At 38.0% G+C, this 17216-nt stretch overlaps 1 protein-coding gene across 1 annotated transcript in view; it reads right to left on the bottom strand.

The window, feature by feature from the left end:
* OPHN1 (oligophrenin 1) overlaps positions 1 to 17216 on the bottom strand; it is a 443853-nt gene that overhangs the window by 125018 nt on the left and 301619 nt on the right. Inside the window, exon 6 of the mRNA XM_003802239.2 lies at positions 5005 to 5106. Within this exon, the coding sequence (XP_003802287.1) occupies positions 5005 to 5106 (102 nt within the window). The remainder of the gene's footprint in view (positions 1 to 5004; positions 5107 to 17216) is intronic.

Genomic DNA, 17216 nt, shown 5'->3' on the forward strand with positions numbered 1-17216 from the left:
AACATTGTTAAAATGTCTATACTACCTACAGCAATATAAAATTTTAATGCAATACCTATTAAAGTTCCATTGTCATACTTTAAAGATATTGAAAAAATAATACTTAGCTTTATATGGAATCAGAAAATACCTCTAATAGCCAAGACATTACTCAGGAATAAAAACAAAGCAGGAGGAATCATGCTACCAGACATCACACTATACTATAAATCTATAGTGATCAAGACAGCATGGTACTGGCACAAAAATAGAGAGGTAGATGTATGGAACAGAATAGAGAGCCAAGAGATGAACCCAGCTATTTACCAGTATATGATCTTTGACAAGCCAATTAAAAACATTGAATGGGGAAAAGATTCCCTATTTAACAAATGGTGCTGGTTGAACTGGCTGGCGACCTGCAGAAGACTGAAACTGGACCCACACCTGTCACCACTAACTAACATAGACTCTCACTAAAGATTTAAATTTAACGAAACTATAAAAACACTAGAAGAAAGTGTAGGGAAAACTCTTGAAGAAATTGGCCTGGGCAAATATTTTATGAGAAGGACCCCCTGGGCAATTGAAGCAACTTCAAAAATACACTACTGGGACCTCCTCAAATTAAAACGTTTCTGTACAGCCAAGGACACAGTAAGAAAAGCAAGTAGACAACTCTCAGAATGAGAAAAGATATTTGCTGGTTATGTATCCAAGAAAGGTTTAATAACCAGAACCCACAGACAACTCAAATGTATTAGCAAGAAGAGAACAAGTGATCCCATTTCAGTGTGGGCAAGGGACTTAGAGAGAAATTTCTCTGAAGAAGGAAGATTCACAGCCTACAGATATATGAAAAAATGATCACCATCCTTAATCATCAGAGAAATGCAAATCAAAACTACTTTGAGATATCATCTAACACCAGTAAGATTAGCCCATATCACAAAATCACAAAATCACAGATGCTGGCATGGTTGTGGAGAAAAGGGAACACTTCAGCACTGCTGGTTGGATTGCAAACTAATACATCACTTTTGGAAAATCATCTGGAGAACACTTAGAGAACTAAAAATAGATCTACCATTTGATCCTATAATTCCTCTGCTAGGTATATATCGAGAAGACTAAAAATCACTCTACAATACAGATATTTGTACCAGAATGTTCATGCAGCCAAATTCATAATTGCTAGGTCACAGAAGAAGCCCAAGTGCACATCAACCCATGAATGGATCGATAAATTGTGGTATATGTCCACCATGGAATACTATGTAGCCATAATGAAAGATGGAGACTTTACCTCCTTCATGTTAACATGGATGGAGCTAGAAAATATTCTTCTTAGCAAAGTATCTCAAGAATGGAAGAAAAAGTATCCAATGTACTCAACCCTATTATGAAACTAATTTTTAGCTATCACGAAAGCAATAACCCAATTTTAGCCTAAGAATACGGGGAAAGGGGAGAGGGAGGGGAGGGGAAGGGGGAGGATGGGTACAGGGAGGGTGATTGCTGGGATCTCGCCTATGATTTATCCTATAAGGGTACATGGGAATCTTTCTAAATGTGAAATATAAATGTCTTAACACAACAACTATGAGAATGACATGAATGCTATGTTGGCCAATTGGATGAAAGTATTTCAAATTGTATATGGAAACAACACAGTGTACCCCATGATAGTATTAATGTACACAACTATGACTTAATTAAAAAAAAAAGAATATAATAATTACCAAAAAAATACTGTATGTTTACAACTATATAAAATTTAGGAAAAGAGAAAAATATGGAGAACATAAAAGGATCAATGGTTATCAGGGTTTGGGGGGAGGGACGAATAGAGTAAATCCTAGGAATTTTAGGGCAGTTTATCTATCCTATATGATACTTTGGTGATGGATATGTGCCAACTATACATTTCTCAAAACCCACTGAGTGTACTACATGCTGCAAGTTCATAACAGGGGAACCTGTGCAGAGGTGGATGAATATGGGTTATATGGAAACTCTCTATATGTTCCATTCAGTTTTTCCATAAATATAAAAATTCTCTAAAAATAAAATTTCTAAATTTAAAAATGAAATGACCAATGCAATTTCACCCAGGTCATTTTTCCCTACATTTCTCCTTTCACAGAACCAGGCCTTTTTTTACTAAAAAAGTATAAAGACTGCATCTTTGCTCACCCAGAAAGTCACCAAGGACATCCAAATATAGCACCAAACTGTTAGGATACTCTACAAGATTAAATAACAAAAGACTCATAAATTTGGACTATGGGGTCTCCCCAAAACCATCTCTGATGTTTGTTATTCCTGAGGAAATATGTTATTCTGAAGGACACATGACTCGGCATAGTCATATTTACAGCTAAGGTTTATTTTAGAGAAAGAATACAAAGCAAAATGCAGAAAGGGAAATGGTACATGGGGTGAAGTCCACAACAAGCTAGGTAAAACCTTCCAACAGTCTTCCCATAAGTGTTACCCCGGACACATTAATTCCTCCTTCACTGAGTTAAAATAACATAGTGGACACAGTGTTGTCTCCCAGGGATGCCCATTAGAGACTATATACCCCAGATTTTCATTAAGGGCTGGTTATATAAGCATCCTCTGCCCAGCATATACCAAAGTTCTAGACTCCTAGAAGAATAGAGATTTAGAATAAGACTCATTATATTCCTACAGGCATTTTAGGAACAGGGAGGTACTTCTTACCCTATAATGTAAACTTCCTTACCAATATAGAGAACTGTTTACCAGTCAAGTAACCAGCTGCCTAAGCATAGCAGTCTCAGGTGTGTTATAACAACTCTTTCCTACACAGGAAGCCTGACAAGAATAGATGTAAAAGTAATAAAATAAAAATGGTCAAAAGGAAAATACCAAAAACATCAGACTTAATTCCAGTTTGTGGAAGAAAAATAGCCCTTCTCCTTTTTGATATTAACTCCATGCACTCCTAAGGCTCCTGATCCATGACCTTCATGCACCTCAGGCAATGTGATGGATACCATTTAACCAGGTATCAGGAGATGAGCTATACCTCTGTCACAGTCTATTTCAGCCTGGGCAACATGATTTCTAAAACCCTTTATAGCTCCTATCTAGGATCTTATTCCACCAGGTATCTCTATTAATGTTGTACTCTTAAATTACTCCATCTTTTACATGATCTTCTACCTAACACATAGATATTCTCTTGCATTACAAAAATTCTTAATCAATTAATTCTTACTTTTCCTTCCCCAGTGTCACTCTTCTGTATCAGGTCCTTTTCACTGCAACAGTTTCCTAAACTGTTTATCCTAACCCTAGTCTCTGCCTGATCTAATTCATTGTACAACCTCAGGTACTTTAATATTCCTAAATGAGAATTCTATTCATGTTTTGTCCAAAGCCAAAAGCCTTCAATGACCCCCAAGGTACAATACAATAAAATACAAATTTCTGTGCTTAGAAAACCACAATATGGCCTCAACTTACATTATCCCAAGTAGTTTTTTCCTACCCTCAGGTTATAATGCAAATGTAAACTGGCCAAAACACTTCCCAATTGTCCTCCATATTTTTCATCCTTGAAGACATTGGACTCCATTTCAAAGGTCCATTTCTACTTGTCTATCTAATACTTTACCCATTTTTGAACAGCCATCTTAAATAGGAAGGGCAACATTCTTCCATAAAGGGAATTCCCCATAACCAAACATAACTCTTCTGTTCTCTACTTTCCCACCTCCTTAAGAACACCAAATACACAAACACATTACAGTATGCACAAATGTCTACTGACATAAGATTAGTGAGCATTCTCATATAGTATGTTAACTGTAAGTTTCAGAATAGCCCAAAGTATGCCATGTTTTCTAGAAAGTCCTGTTGTACCCAGAGTACTATGTGGCATTTGGAAGGTAATCAAGGAATAGTAGCTTATTTGAACTGAAGTTACTACAACTCCCAGATAAGCAGCAGTCCCAGTATGGGACTTAAAAAAAAAACAAGGTTGCCGGGCACAGTGGCTCCCGCCTGTAATCCCAGCATTGTAGGAGGCTGAGGCAGAAGGATTGCTTGAGCTCAGGAGTTCAACACTTGGGAGAGTGAGACCCCCAACTAAATAAAAAAAAAAAAAAAGATGAAAAACCTAGTTAGGCACCATAGCAAGTGCCTGTAATCCCAGCAACTTTGGGAGGTTGAGGCAGAAGGATAACCACAGTCCAAGTCTGAGGTTTCCATGAGCTATGATGCCACTGCACTCTGCTTAGGGCATAGGGTGAGACTCTGTCTCAAAAAAAAAAAGTTATCAAATATGTCACAGGAAAAGTACATGTTCTGCTCCTGCTCTTAATAAATACAACTTGAGTATAACTCTATCCTCATGTGGAAACTAGAATCAAAGAATTGGAACTGAAAGAGACTCTAGATATCATCAACTATTGTGACACTTCTTATAAATAGGGGGAGTTCATCCAAGAAAAAATGTACCTTATCCAAGTTCACACCCTGAGTTAGTGGGGGACTTCAGTGGAGAAATCAGGGCTTCTAAGTTTTAGGCCAAGGTTTTAACTGCAAATGCTATCACTTGTGCTTCCCTACTAAAACAGGGTACAGCCTGGAGTGGTGGCTCACACCTATAATCCCAGCACTGTGGGAGGCTAAGGCAGGAAAATTCTTTGAGCTCAGGAGTTCCAGACTTGTCTAAGCAAGAGTGAGATCTAGACTCATTAAATAAATGAAAAACCGAGCAAGGAACCGCAGTGAGCCACTGTAATCTCAGTGGCTTCTGGAACCTCTGAGACAGCAGGATACCCACAGCCTGAGTCTGAGGTTGTGGCTAGGATGCCATTGCACTCTGATCAAGGCATAGGGTGAAACTCTGTCTCAACAACAACAACAACAAAAAAAAACCAATAAATAAACACACAAATAAATAAAACAGGGTATGCAGAAAGCCTTCCATTAGATACATGGCATAGAGTTAGTAATGGAATGCAAGGACAAGCTTTTTGAACATACCTCTTGTAACTGAGATTCTTTCTTTTTGGAAGACAGATGTAAATGCCTATCCAGCAAAGAATAAAACCTCTCACCATCTTTTTCAAATTTCTTTTTCCGCTCCTAGATATGGAAGAAAAGGCACAGATTAAATGTTTGCTTAGAAATCATAATGAAGAAGACAGTGTCAGAGTTCATGTGGTCAATCCCTGTAGATCCTGGGAAGGAAAAAATAACAGAGAATGAGCTCTTGAATTGTTCTCAGCAGTTTCTACTTCCCAAAAGTTGTGGAAGCTGTGGCTCAAAGAATTATGCTTAAAAGGGGGTTGAAATTAGCTTTTTATCTCTCCAATATTTTTCACATGCATTAATCACACATTCAAATTTTTTGGAAAAGGAAGGAACACGAGATTGAACTAAATATATGTCATGAAAGGGCATGGGATAGAAACTTAGCCCCATCTATTTGAATGACTTATTGGTATTATTAAAGTATGTCACTATCATGTATTAAAAGCTGCTATTTAAAAAATGAATAAAAAAACCTTAGAAGACTTACCAGAAAAGAGTTGAAAAAGTAAATTTAGGGCACAGACACTCCTGTCCTTGAGAATGAAACTTAATTAAGTTTTCTACTGCTAACCAAAACTAGAAGTCACACAGCATCCAAACTAGCACTAAATGTTTGTTTGTCACATACGAACACTGACACTCTATAATTCTCATAACATCATGCTAGGAAATTCATGCAAAAAGCTTGTGTTGACTCATAGAAAATCCAAATTAAGGCTAGGCACCTGTAGCTCAGCAGCTAGGGTGCCAGCCATATATACCAGAGCTGGCATGTTCGAATCCAGCCAATGCCTGCTAAACAACAGTGACAACTACAACAAGAAAAAAATAGCCAGGCATTGTGGTGGGTGCCTGTAGTCCCACCTACTTGGGAGGTTGAGGTAAGAGAATCACTAAATCCCTACAGATTGAGGTTTCTGTGAACTGTGACACCACAGCACTCTACCAAGGGCAACATAGTGAAACTCTGCAAAAAAAAAAAAAAGAAAGAAAGAAAGAAAGAAAGAAAGAAAGAAAATCCAAACTCACTGAACACCTACAATGAGCAAGGTACTAGAAGAGACACAGTACAGAACACACAGATAATGAAGAAAAAAAATCACAAAAGGTTTATTGCTGTAGGAAATGTGTTTCAGACAGGAAGCTAGGACACAGCTGAGTGACCTGTGACCCATAAGGAATGTGTTTTTTATCACACTATTTTCCTTTTATAATGAAGGAAAAAAGTAAGTAAAAAGCTAATATTCATTAACTGAGGCCTATATCAGACCAGGAATTGCAATAAATACTTTAAAAAGACATTATCTCAATTAGTCTTCATAATCCTGAGCAGATATTGTAAAGGAAATGAAGGTTCAAATAAGGTGAACTAACTATTCCAAGGACACAGATTAAACATATCTATCTGGCCATTTCCTTTCCATGATCAGATGATCATGGGTGAAATAACACACACAGAGCTTATATTATAAATAATTGGAGGACTTCATGAATAAAGCTCAAACAGAACAACATCCCTGACCAAACTCAGGGCAGAAATTATTACAGAAAACATAGTTAGGACAAAGCGTTCTTCCAGCTGCTCGATATATTTAAACTGTCAATTGGGAAAGAGCAAGGTGCCTCAGGCCTGTGGTGAAACAGTGGGACTCAAGAAAAGGCATGTGAGCCAGAAAACTATAGTGCCTTCACTAGGAATACATAAAGTTCAGTGGGCCACATTCTCCCTTCCTTTTTTTAAAAAAAAATTAATTGATTGATTGACTGATTGAGATAGGTGCTCAACATGTCTGCTGGGATAGAGTGCAATGGCATCATCACAGCTCAGTGCAACATCATACCCTGGGTTCAAGGGATGCACCTGCGTCAACATTCCCAGTGGCTAGAACTACAGCAAAGGCAGAAATATTCAAGAAAAATGGGATCACACCTATGGAGCATATTGCAAGTACAAGTTGGATCTATCAGGTGTAGAACACAAATGTTATAACGCTGTAATTGGGTAAATGGGGTGAAGGCTATGTTGATTAGTAGGATGTAAGCACTCCAATTTGTACAAATAATCAACACATTGAATCACATAATGGCATAAATGTACTCATTTATGTACAGAGGAGTTAGTAAAAAAAAAGGAAAATAAAAATAGACTTACAACATATAATGCACCACTCTCCTGCCAATCCAAGAAGAATTTTCAATCTAGCTTAAAAATGAAAAACAAGGCGGGGGAGTGGAGACAAGATGGCTGACTGGAGCCAGCTTCCCACAGTGGCTCCTGTCTAAAAGGAGAGTTAAAAGACAGAAGTTTAGCAAGTAAGCTGATGGTTTGGAGCTGAGCCAAGACAGAATGTTGAAGAATGTACATCAACCCTGCTGAGGCAAGCTGTGACCCCAAGGAAACAAACAATAGGTACAAAATCTATCGGCAAGCAGATGGTAGTCCCCTCCCCCAAGACAATGGCTCACAGTATACTTTCTACATATAAACAATAGAGCAGAGTTCAGATTGCCTACTATTTTATCCCACAGGAGAGACCCTCTTAAAAACCAGAACTCCTTCCCCAAGAGAGAACCCACCACTATGCTTTGGCATTCTCCTGCCAGGCATAAAAATGTGTAAAACTATATATATACTCCATCTGCAATTCTAAATACCAAGCACTCCCCTCCACTCTCACCCCGAGGTCTGGAAGGCTGTCCCCATGGAGTCCAAATTCCTGGGCATTTTCTCGAGAGGTGTAGATAGGGTATGGGCCGTTGCTGGTCTTTGTTGATTCTGTGGCATGGGACTAAGGAGAAGACAATGAACTGAGGGAACCATATGGGAGAGGGAGTAAGCCACAGTCACAGTGTAGTAATGGTGACAGAAATAATGGGGCTCACACCCCTGGGGATATTTTGGAAAGAAAATCACTGCCTCTCTGGGCAACCAGAGGAAGCCAGGCACCTTCTACTGTGGCTGCCACTGATGGAACAGATCTGGGACAGAAACACAGGTCCCATGAGCAAAGGGCATGGCTGAGGCAGTACCTGCCTGGGCAGGCTGCAGTGAGGACAGAGTCTAGAATACATGTGCAGACATGGCATACTCCCAGGTGAGGGCTGAGCCAGAAGGACTGCTTTAGTGAGCCTAAGAAGTACCTGGCCATCTAGGGATCATAGCTGAGACAAAAGCAGGTGGGGAGAGGCAGAAACTGACAGCTGAGTGTGAGCTGTAACCGTGCCTGCCCCAACACTCACAGCAACGGAGACAGACACGCCAGCTCTGGGTAGCAGCACAGACCAAGACTGAGTCACAGTTTTTGTGAACACAAACTGCACCTGGTCCACAGGGGAATATAGTCAGAACAAAAACAATTTCTGCCAAAATATAGGTATCAGTAACGTCAAGCAGGGGTAGGGCTGGAACTAAGTGAACTGCCCCATCTTACATTAATCACCCAACATTATCAGCCCTCAGCTCCCTGTGCCGGATGGTGGCAGAGAGTGACAGCCTGGCCGAGGAGACACAGATCTCCCTGTGACTCAGGCAGGCGCAAATCCCTGGAGCATCTGCTCATTGGAGGGAACTGGGTCACATCCCTGCAGGGTTACCAGTGACTGGGTGTGACAGAGTTGCAAGGTGGGGAAGGAGGCATCAACCTTCCTAAACTAATTAATTTTCTGGGTGGGTCCTTCTGACCTCACAGAGTTCTGGAGCGAATCATACTCAAGCTACCAGAAGACGCCTGCTATCTAGTTGCCAGAGACATTTTGAACTCTCCCATCTGACACTGGTGCTGACTGGAAAAACTGATTTGGACCTCTTGAACTGGGCCAATCACCCGAGAACTATCCAAAGTGGTATCCTGGATGTGTGGTTGTTTGAAGGTTTGATATTCCTTTTCCAGTTGTTGCCCATGGTGGGGTGGGGTGACTTAGTTGCTGGTATTTCTCCATAGCTGAGACGTCAAATCTGAGTTACTGATTCACGAGGATTGGACAGAGACCAGTTGGAAATAAGACAGAGCCACTTAGCCCCACCACACCAAGCAGGTCCCTGGTGTCGCAGGCTGTAGCACTATACAGATCCCTTACAAAGCTCTAGGAGAAAAGGTACAGACACCAGTGCCAGCTCTTGGGCAAAGGGCTGGTTAATCCCTACTGCAGGAGCCCCCAACCCAACTTCATCTTATCTGCTCATCTAGCCAAATGGTGTAAAATAATCATGGGGCAGAATCAGTGGAAAAACTCTAACAACATGAATAATCAGAGTAGATCAACTCCAGCAAGGAATGATAATGGTGGACACACCAGAAGATCACATTCATAAACAAATGGCTGAGATGTCAGAAATTCAATTCAAAATTTGGATGGCAAATAAGATTAACAGATGGAGGTAAAGTTGGAATTAGAAATTCAAGAAGCAATTCAAAAGTTGTCTCAACAATTCAATGAATTCAATGACAAAATCACCAAAGATTTTGACACATTGAGACAAGAACTTGCAGCCCTCAAAGATCTGAGAAATACAGCTAAATCTCTCAGTAACAGAACAGAGCAAGAAGAAGAAAGGATTTCTGACTTTAAAGACAAAGCATTTGAATGCTCCCAAACACTCAAAGAGGAAGAGAAGTGGACAGTAAAAATGGATCATTCTCTCAGAGAACTCTGGGATAATTTGGAGAAACTAATATTTACCTTATAAGAATCCCTGAAGGCGACCAGGTGGCTTTGAAATAAACAGAAGCCCTACTTCATGATACAATGAAGGAGAATTTCCCAGAAATGCCACAAGATTCTGAAATACAGATAGTAGTTTCAGAACTCCAGGATGACTCAACCTGAATAAAACATCTCATAGACACATTATAATTAACATCATCAAAGTTAAAATGAAGGAGAACATTCTGAAAGCAGCCAGACATAAGAAAAGGATAACCTACAAGGGGAAGAATATTAGAATGACTGCAGATCTCTCTGCTGAAACCTTTCAAGTTAGAAGAGGGTGGTCATTGACTTTTAATTGCTTAATAAAAAGTAAATTTCAACCCAGAATCCTGTCTCCAGTGAAACTGAGCTTCATTTATGATGGCAAAATTAAATACTTTAATGACATTCACATGTTGAAGAAATTTGCCATAACTAAACCAGCTCTTCAGGATATTCTCAGAGCTATCTTCCATAATGACCAGCACAATCCTCCAACATGAAAATAAACTCAGTCAGAAACTTTTGATCAAATTCCAACTTCCAAAGATTTAAAAGGTCTGCTGGACTTTCAAAAAACTCGATACCCAAAATTCTATGAGGCTTATCAATATTTACAATTAATGTGAGTGGCTCAAATTGTCCACTAAAGAGGCACAGGTTGGCTGACTGGATACTAAAACTCAGGCCATATATCTACTGCATACAAGAATCTCATCTTACCTTAAAAGATAAATATAGACTCAGGGTGAAGGGATGATCGTATATTTCAGGCAAATAGAAATCAGAAAAACTTAGGTATTCCAATTTTATTCACAGGTACAATAGGCTTTAAAACAACAAAAGTAAGGAAAAATAAGGATAATCACTTCATATTCTTAAGGGTAACACTCAACATGATGAAATTTCGATTATAAACATTTATGCACTCAACCAGAGTGTGCCTCAATTTATAAGGGAGACTCTAACAGACATGAGCAACTTGATTTCCTCTAGTTGACCATAACAGTCGGAGATTTTAACACTGCTTTGGCACTGTTGAATAGATCCTCCAATGAGAAACTCAGCAAAAAAATTTAGAATTAAACTTAACCATGGAACAGTTGCATTTAACAGACATCTACAGAACATTTCACCCTAATGAAAGTGAATACACATTCTTCTCATCAGCCCATGAAACATACTCCAAAATTGATCATATCTTAGGTCATAAATCTAACCTCAGCAAATTTAAAAGAATAGAAATTATTCCTTGTATCTTATTGGACCATCATGGAATAAAAGTTGAACACAATAACGAGAGGAATCTGCATACTCATACAAAAACATGGAAACTAAATAACCTCATGCTGAATGATAGTTGGGTCATAGACAAGTTGGAGAAGGAAATTACCAAACTTTTGGGAAAAAAATGATAATGAAGGCACAAATTACCAAAACCTCTGGGATACTGCAAAGGCAGTCCTAAGAGGGAAATTTAGAGCACTGCAAGCCTTCCTCAAGAGAACAGAAAGAGAGGGAAGTTAACAACTTAATGGGACATCTCAAGCAACTGGAAAAGGAAGAACATTCCAATTCCAAACCCAGCAGAAGAAAAGAAATAACCAAAATTAGAGCAGAATAAAATGGAATTAAAAACAAAAGGATTATACAACAGATCAATAAATCAAAAATTTTGTTTTTTGAAAAGGTTAATAAAATTGATAAACCTTTGGCTAACTAACCAGGAAAAAAAGAGTAAAATCCCTAATTTCATCAATCAGAAATGATAAAGAGGAAATAACAACAGACACCTCAGAAATTCAAAAAATCTGGGAGGCACCTGTGGCTGAGTGAGTAGGGTGCCAGCCCCATATACCAAGGGTGGTGGGTTCAAACCCAGCCCCAGCCAAACTGCAACAAAAAATAGCTGGGTGTTGTGGCAGGCGCCTGTAGTCCCAGCTACTTGGGAGGCTGAGGCAGAAGAATCGCCTAAGCCCAGGAGTTGGAGGTTGCTATGAGCTGTGACTCCACTGCACTCTACCGAGGGTGAAAAAGTAAGACTCTGTCTCTACCAAAAAAAAAAAAAAAGAAAAGAAAAAGAAATTCAAAAAATCCTTAACGAATATTACAAGAAACTTTATTCTCAGAACTATAAAAAGCTGAAGGAAACTGACCAATACTTGGAAGCATGCCACCTTCCTAGACTTAACGAGAATGAAGTGGAAATATTAAACAGGCCTTTACAGAGTTTTGAAATAGCATCAACTATACAAAATCTCCCTAAGCAGAAAAGCCAGGGAGCAGATAATTTCACGTCAGAATTCTACCAAACCGTTAAAGAGAAACTAATACCTATGTTACTCAACCTTTTCCAAAATATAGAAAAAGAAGGAATTGTACCCAACACATTCTATGAAGCAAACATTACCTTGATCCCCAAGCCAGGAAAAGACCCAACAAGAAAAGAAAATTATAGACCAATATCACTGATGAATATTGATGCGAAAATATTCAACAAGATCCTAAGAAACAGAATCCAGCAAAACATCAAACAAATTATACACCACAAACAAGTGGGTTTTATCCCAGGATTCTAAGGCTGGTTCAGTATACTTAAATCTAGAAATATAACTCATCACATAAACAAATTAAAAAATAAAGATCACATGATTCTCTCAATTGATGCAGAAAAAGCTTTTGATAATATCCTGCATCCTCTCCTAATCAGAACACTTAAGAAAATTGGTATAGAAGAAACATTTCTTAAACTGATAGAGGCCATCTACAACAAACCCACAGCCAATATCATATTGCATGGTGTGGAACTGAAATCACTTCCATTCAGATCAGGAACCAGGCAAGGTAGCCCATAGTCTCCACTGCTTTTTAACATTGTAATGGAAGTCTTACCTTTCACAATTAGGCAAGAAAATGTGATCATGGGTATCCACATAGAATCAGAGGAGATCAAACTTTCACTCTTCACAGATGATATGATTGTATATCTGGAAGACACCAGGGATTCTACTACAAAACTCTTAGAAGTGATCAAGGAACACAGTAGCATCTCAGGTTACAAAATCAACACTTGTAAATCTTTAGCCTTTATATATACCAATAATAGTCATGCAGAAAAACAGTCAAGGACTGTATTCCCTTCCCAGTAGTGCCAAAGAAGATGAAATACTTGAGAGTTTACCTAACAAAGGATGTGAAAGATCTCTATAAAGAGAACTATGAAACTCCAAGAAAAGAAATAGTTGAAGTTGTTAACAAATGGAAAAACATATCATGCTCATGGCTGGGAAGAATCAACATTGTTAAAATGTCCATACTACACAAAGCAATACACAATTTTAATGCAATCCCTATTAATGCTCCACTATCATACTTTAAAGATCTTGAAAACACTGGATACTTTTTCTCCCATTCTTGAGATACTTTGCTAAGAAGAATATGTTCCAGCTTCATACATGTAAACATGAAGGAGGTAAAGTCTCCATCTTTCTTTAAGGCTGCATAATATTCCACAGTGTACATATACCACAATTTATTGATCCATGTACTCAGCCCTACTATGAAACTAATTTATAGATTTCATATGAAAGCTATAACCCAATTATAGCCCAATAATATGGGGAAATGGGAGAGGGAGGGAAGGGGAGGAAGGGTGATTTATGGGACCACACCTATGGTTCATCTTACAAGGGTACATGTGAATCTTTGTAAATGTAGAATATAAATGTCTTAACACAAAGCTAAGAAAATGTGATGAAGGCTATGTTAACCAGTTTGGTGAAAACATTTCATAATGTATATAAAATCAGCATACTGTACCCCATGACTGCATTAATGTACACAGCTATGATTTAATAAAAAATAAAATAAATGGGAAAAAATGAAAATAAAAAAATAAAGATCTTGAAAAAATAATACTTTGTTTTACATGGAATCAGAAAAAACCTCAAGTAGCCAAGATATTACTCAGAAATAAAAACAAAGCAGGAGGAATCACACTACCAGACCTCAGACTATACTATAAATCCATAGTGAACAAGACAGGATGGTACTGGCACAAAAACAGAGAGGTAGATGTATGGAACAGAATAGAGAACCAAGAGATGAACCCAGCTACTTACCATTATTTGATCTTTGACAAGCCAGTTACAAACATTCAGCACAGAAGAGATTCCCTATTTAACAAATGGTGCTGGGTGAACTGGCTAGCAACCTGTAGAAGACTGAAACTAGAACCACACCTTTCACTATTAACTAAGATAGATTCTCAATGGATTTAATATTTAAAGTTAAGATATGAAGTTTATAAAAATACTAGAATAAAGTGCAGGGAAAACACTTGAAGAAATCAGCCTGGGTGAAAATTTTATGAGGAGGACCCCCCAGGCAATTGCAGCAAAATGAAAAATACATTACTGGGACCTGATTAAACTAAAAAGCTTCTGCACAGCCAAGAACACAGTAAGTAAAGCAAGCAGACAACCCTCAGAATGGGAGAAGATATTTGCAGATTATATCTCTGACAAAGGATTTATAACTAGAATCCACAGAGAACCCAAATGTATTAGCAAGAAAAGAACAAGTGGTCCCATCTTAATGTGGGCAAGGGAACTGAATATAAAACTTTTCTGAAGAAGACAAGTGCATGGCCTGCAGACATATGAAAAAATGCTCATCATCTGATCATCAGAGAAATACAAATCAAAACCACTTTGTGATATCATCTAACTCCAGTAAGATTAACCCCTCCCAAAAAAGAAAAAAAAATCCCAAAACCAGAGATATTGGCGTGAATGTGGAGGAACTGGAACACTTCTACACTGCTGGTGGGAATGTAAACTAATACTTTCTTTGTGGAAAGATGTGTGGAGAACACTGAGGGATCTAAAAATAGATCTGCCATTCAATCCTACAATACCTCTACTAGGTATATATCCAGAAGACCAAAAATCACATTATAACAAAGATATTTGTACAAGATTGTTTACTGCAGCCCAATTCATAATTGCTAAGTCATGGAAGAAGCCTAAGTGCCCATCGACCCATGAATGAATTACTAAATTGTGGTATATGTACACCATAGAATATTATGAAGCCTTAAAGAAAGATAGAGACTTTACCTCTTTCATGTTTACATGGATGGAGCTGGAACATATTATTCTTAGCATAGTATCTCAAGAATGGAAGAAAAAGTATCCAATGTATTCAGCCCTTCTATGAAACCAATTTATAGCTTTCATATGAAAGCTGTAACCCAATTATAGTCCAAGAATATGGGGAAAGGGGAGAAGGAGGGGAGGGGTATGGGAGGATGGGTGGAGGGAGGGTAATTGGTGGGGCTACACCTATGGTGCATCTTACAATGGTATATGTGAAATTTACTAGGTATAGAATATAAATGTCTTAACACAATAACTAAGAAAATGCCATGAAGGCTATGTTAACCAGTTTGATGAAAATATTTCAAATTATATATAAAACCAGCACATTTGTTCCCCATGATTGCAATGATGTACACAGCTATTATTTAATATAAAAAAGAAATGAAAAGGGGGACATTTCCATTTAGGGAAATATGGTTGATAAGATGCACAGACTCTGAACTAAACAACTTATCAGCCTGGCACAGTGGCTCACACCTGTAATCCTAGCACTCTGGGAGGCCAAGGCTGGTGGATTACCTTATCTCAGGAGTTCAAGACCTCCATGAGCAAGAGTGAGACCCTATCTCTACTAAAAATAGAAAAAGTACCCAGGTGTAGTGGCAGGTGCTTACAATCCTAGCTACCCAGGAAGCACGGGGATTGCCTGAGCCCAAGAGTTTGAGGTCACTGTGAACTTGGACCCCAGGACACAGAATGAGACTCTGTCTCAAAAAAATTTTTTTTAAATTAAATAAAAACTTTTAAAACTCATTGCTAAGTGACATGGAAACAAGTCCTGTATGTACAAAGACCAAATGACAAATTGAAACCAGAAGAACTGAGAAGACATTATTCCTGAAAGTTTTATTCAGAACCCTAGAAATCTCAAACTTCCATTTTATAATCAAGTAAATGGGAAAGAACTTACAAGACATAAAAAACCTTTGAATTTAACCTTTAACTCCTAGGGCTTTAATCCATCTGAAGTCCACCATTGTTTGTAGTGTTAGGTAGGAATCCAGTTTTATATTTGCATATATAGTGATTCTATTTCCTCACGACTATGTACCATCTTTTCTAATCTCTGGTCATTTGGAGTACTATGTTTCTTTTGTTCTAAGATTTTGTATGGGTTTTTCTAGGAGCTCTTTATTCTGTTCTACTAGTCTTCTATTTGGGCACCAATATGAGACTGTTTTCACTCCATTCTTTGTAGTATATTCTGGTAACTAGTAGGGAAAGTCTCTATTTTATGGTTGACTTGGCTATTTGTGAACTTCAAGACTTCCAATTAAATGTTAAGATGAATACCTAAATAAATTTTAATTTTATAGATCTTAATTTATTTTAACAATTTGAATGAATATGAATAAATTTTAATTTATATAGTAATTAAGAGGAACTAAGTTTCTTCAATAGGTATGATACTTTCCATAGAGATTTTTGGGGTTTTTTTGAGAGAACATCTCACTCTTTTGCCCTGAGCAGAGTGCCCTGGCATTATAGGTCACAGCAACCTCAAACAAATTACTGGATTCAACTGATCCTCTTGCTTCAGCCTCCCAAATAGATGGAACTACAGGTGCCACCACCACTCCCAGTTAGTTTTTCTATTTTTAGTAGAGACAAGGTCTCACTTTTTCTCGGGCTGGACTTAAATTCCTAAGCTCCAGAGATCCACCTGCCTTGGCCTTCCAGAGTTCTAGGATTATACACATTAGCCACTGCACTTGGCCCCGACAGATTTTTTGTCATAAGAATATTATCAAGAAATTTCTCTTCAATCCTAGATTTACTAAGATAAGTACATAATTTTTTATCCTTTACAATAATGAAATGAAATGAACTAATTTCCATGGCTATATTTTTTTATAGTTTCCTGGAATAAACTCTAATTGCTCATAATATATTTAGTATGATATATGTTTTTATTTTTATTGGACTAATTGAGCTAATATTTAAGATTACTAAATGTATGTTCCTAAGTAAAATGGGCCTTTATCTTTTGTTCTTATATTTTGCTTATTTCATTTTATGATCAATATTACAATAGTGCTATTAAATATCTGGGATAGCTATTTCCTGGAAAAATTTTTATATCAGTAAAATAATGTGCTCTCATGAATGTTTTGTAAAACTCACTAATACCCACTCAGCACCTGTAGCACAGTAGTTATGGCACCAGCCACATACACCAAAGTTGGTAGGTTTGAACCTGGCCCAGACCAGCTAACCAACAATGACAACTGCAACAAAAAATAGCGAGGCATTGTGGTAGATGCCTGTAGTCCCAGCTACTTGAGAGGCTGAGACAAGAGAATCACTTGA

Source organism: Otolemur garnettii, unplaced genomic scaffold, assembly GCF_000181295.1.
Source record: "Otolemur garnettii isolate 467f Iridium unplaced genomic scaffold, OtoGar3 scaffold00241, whole genome shotgun sequence".
NCBI classification, from domain to species: domain Eukaryota; kingdom Metazoa; phylum Chordata; class Mammalia; order Primates; family Galagidae; genus Otolemur; species Otolemur garnettii.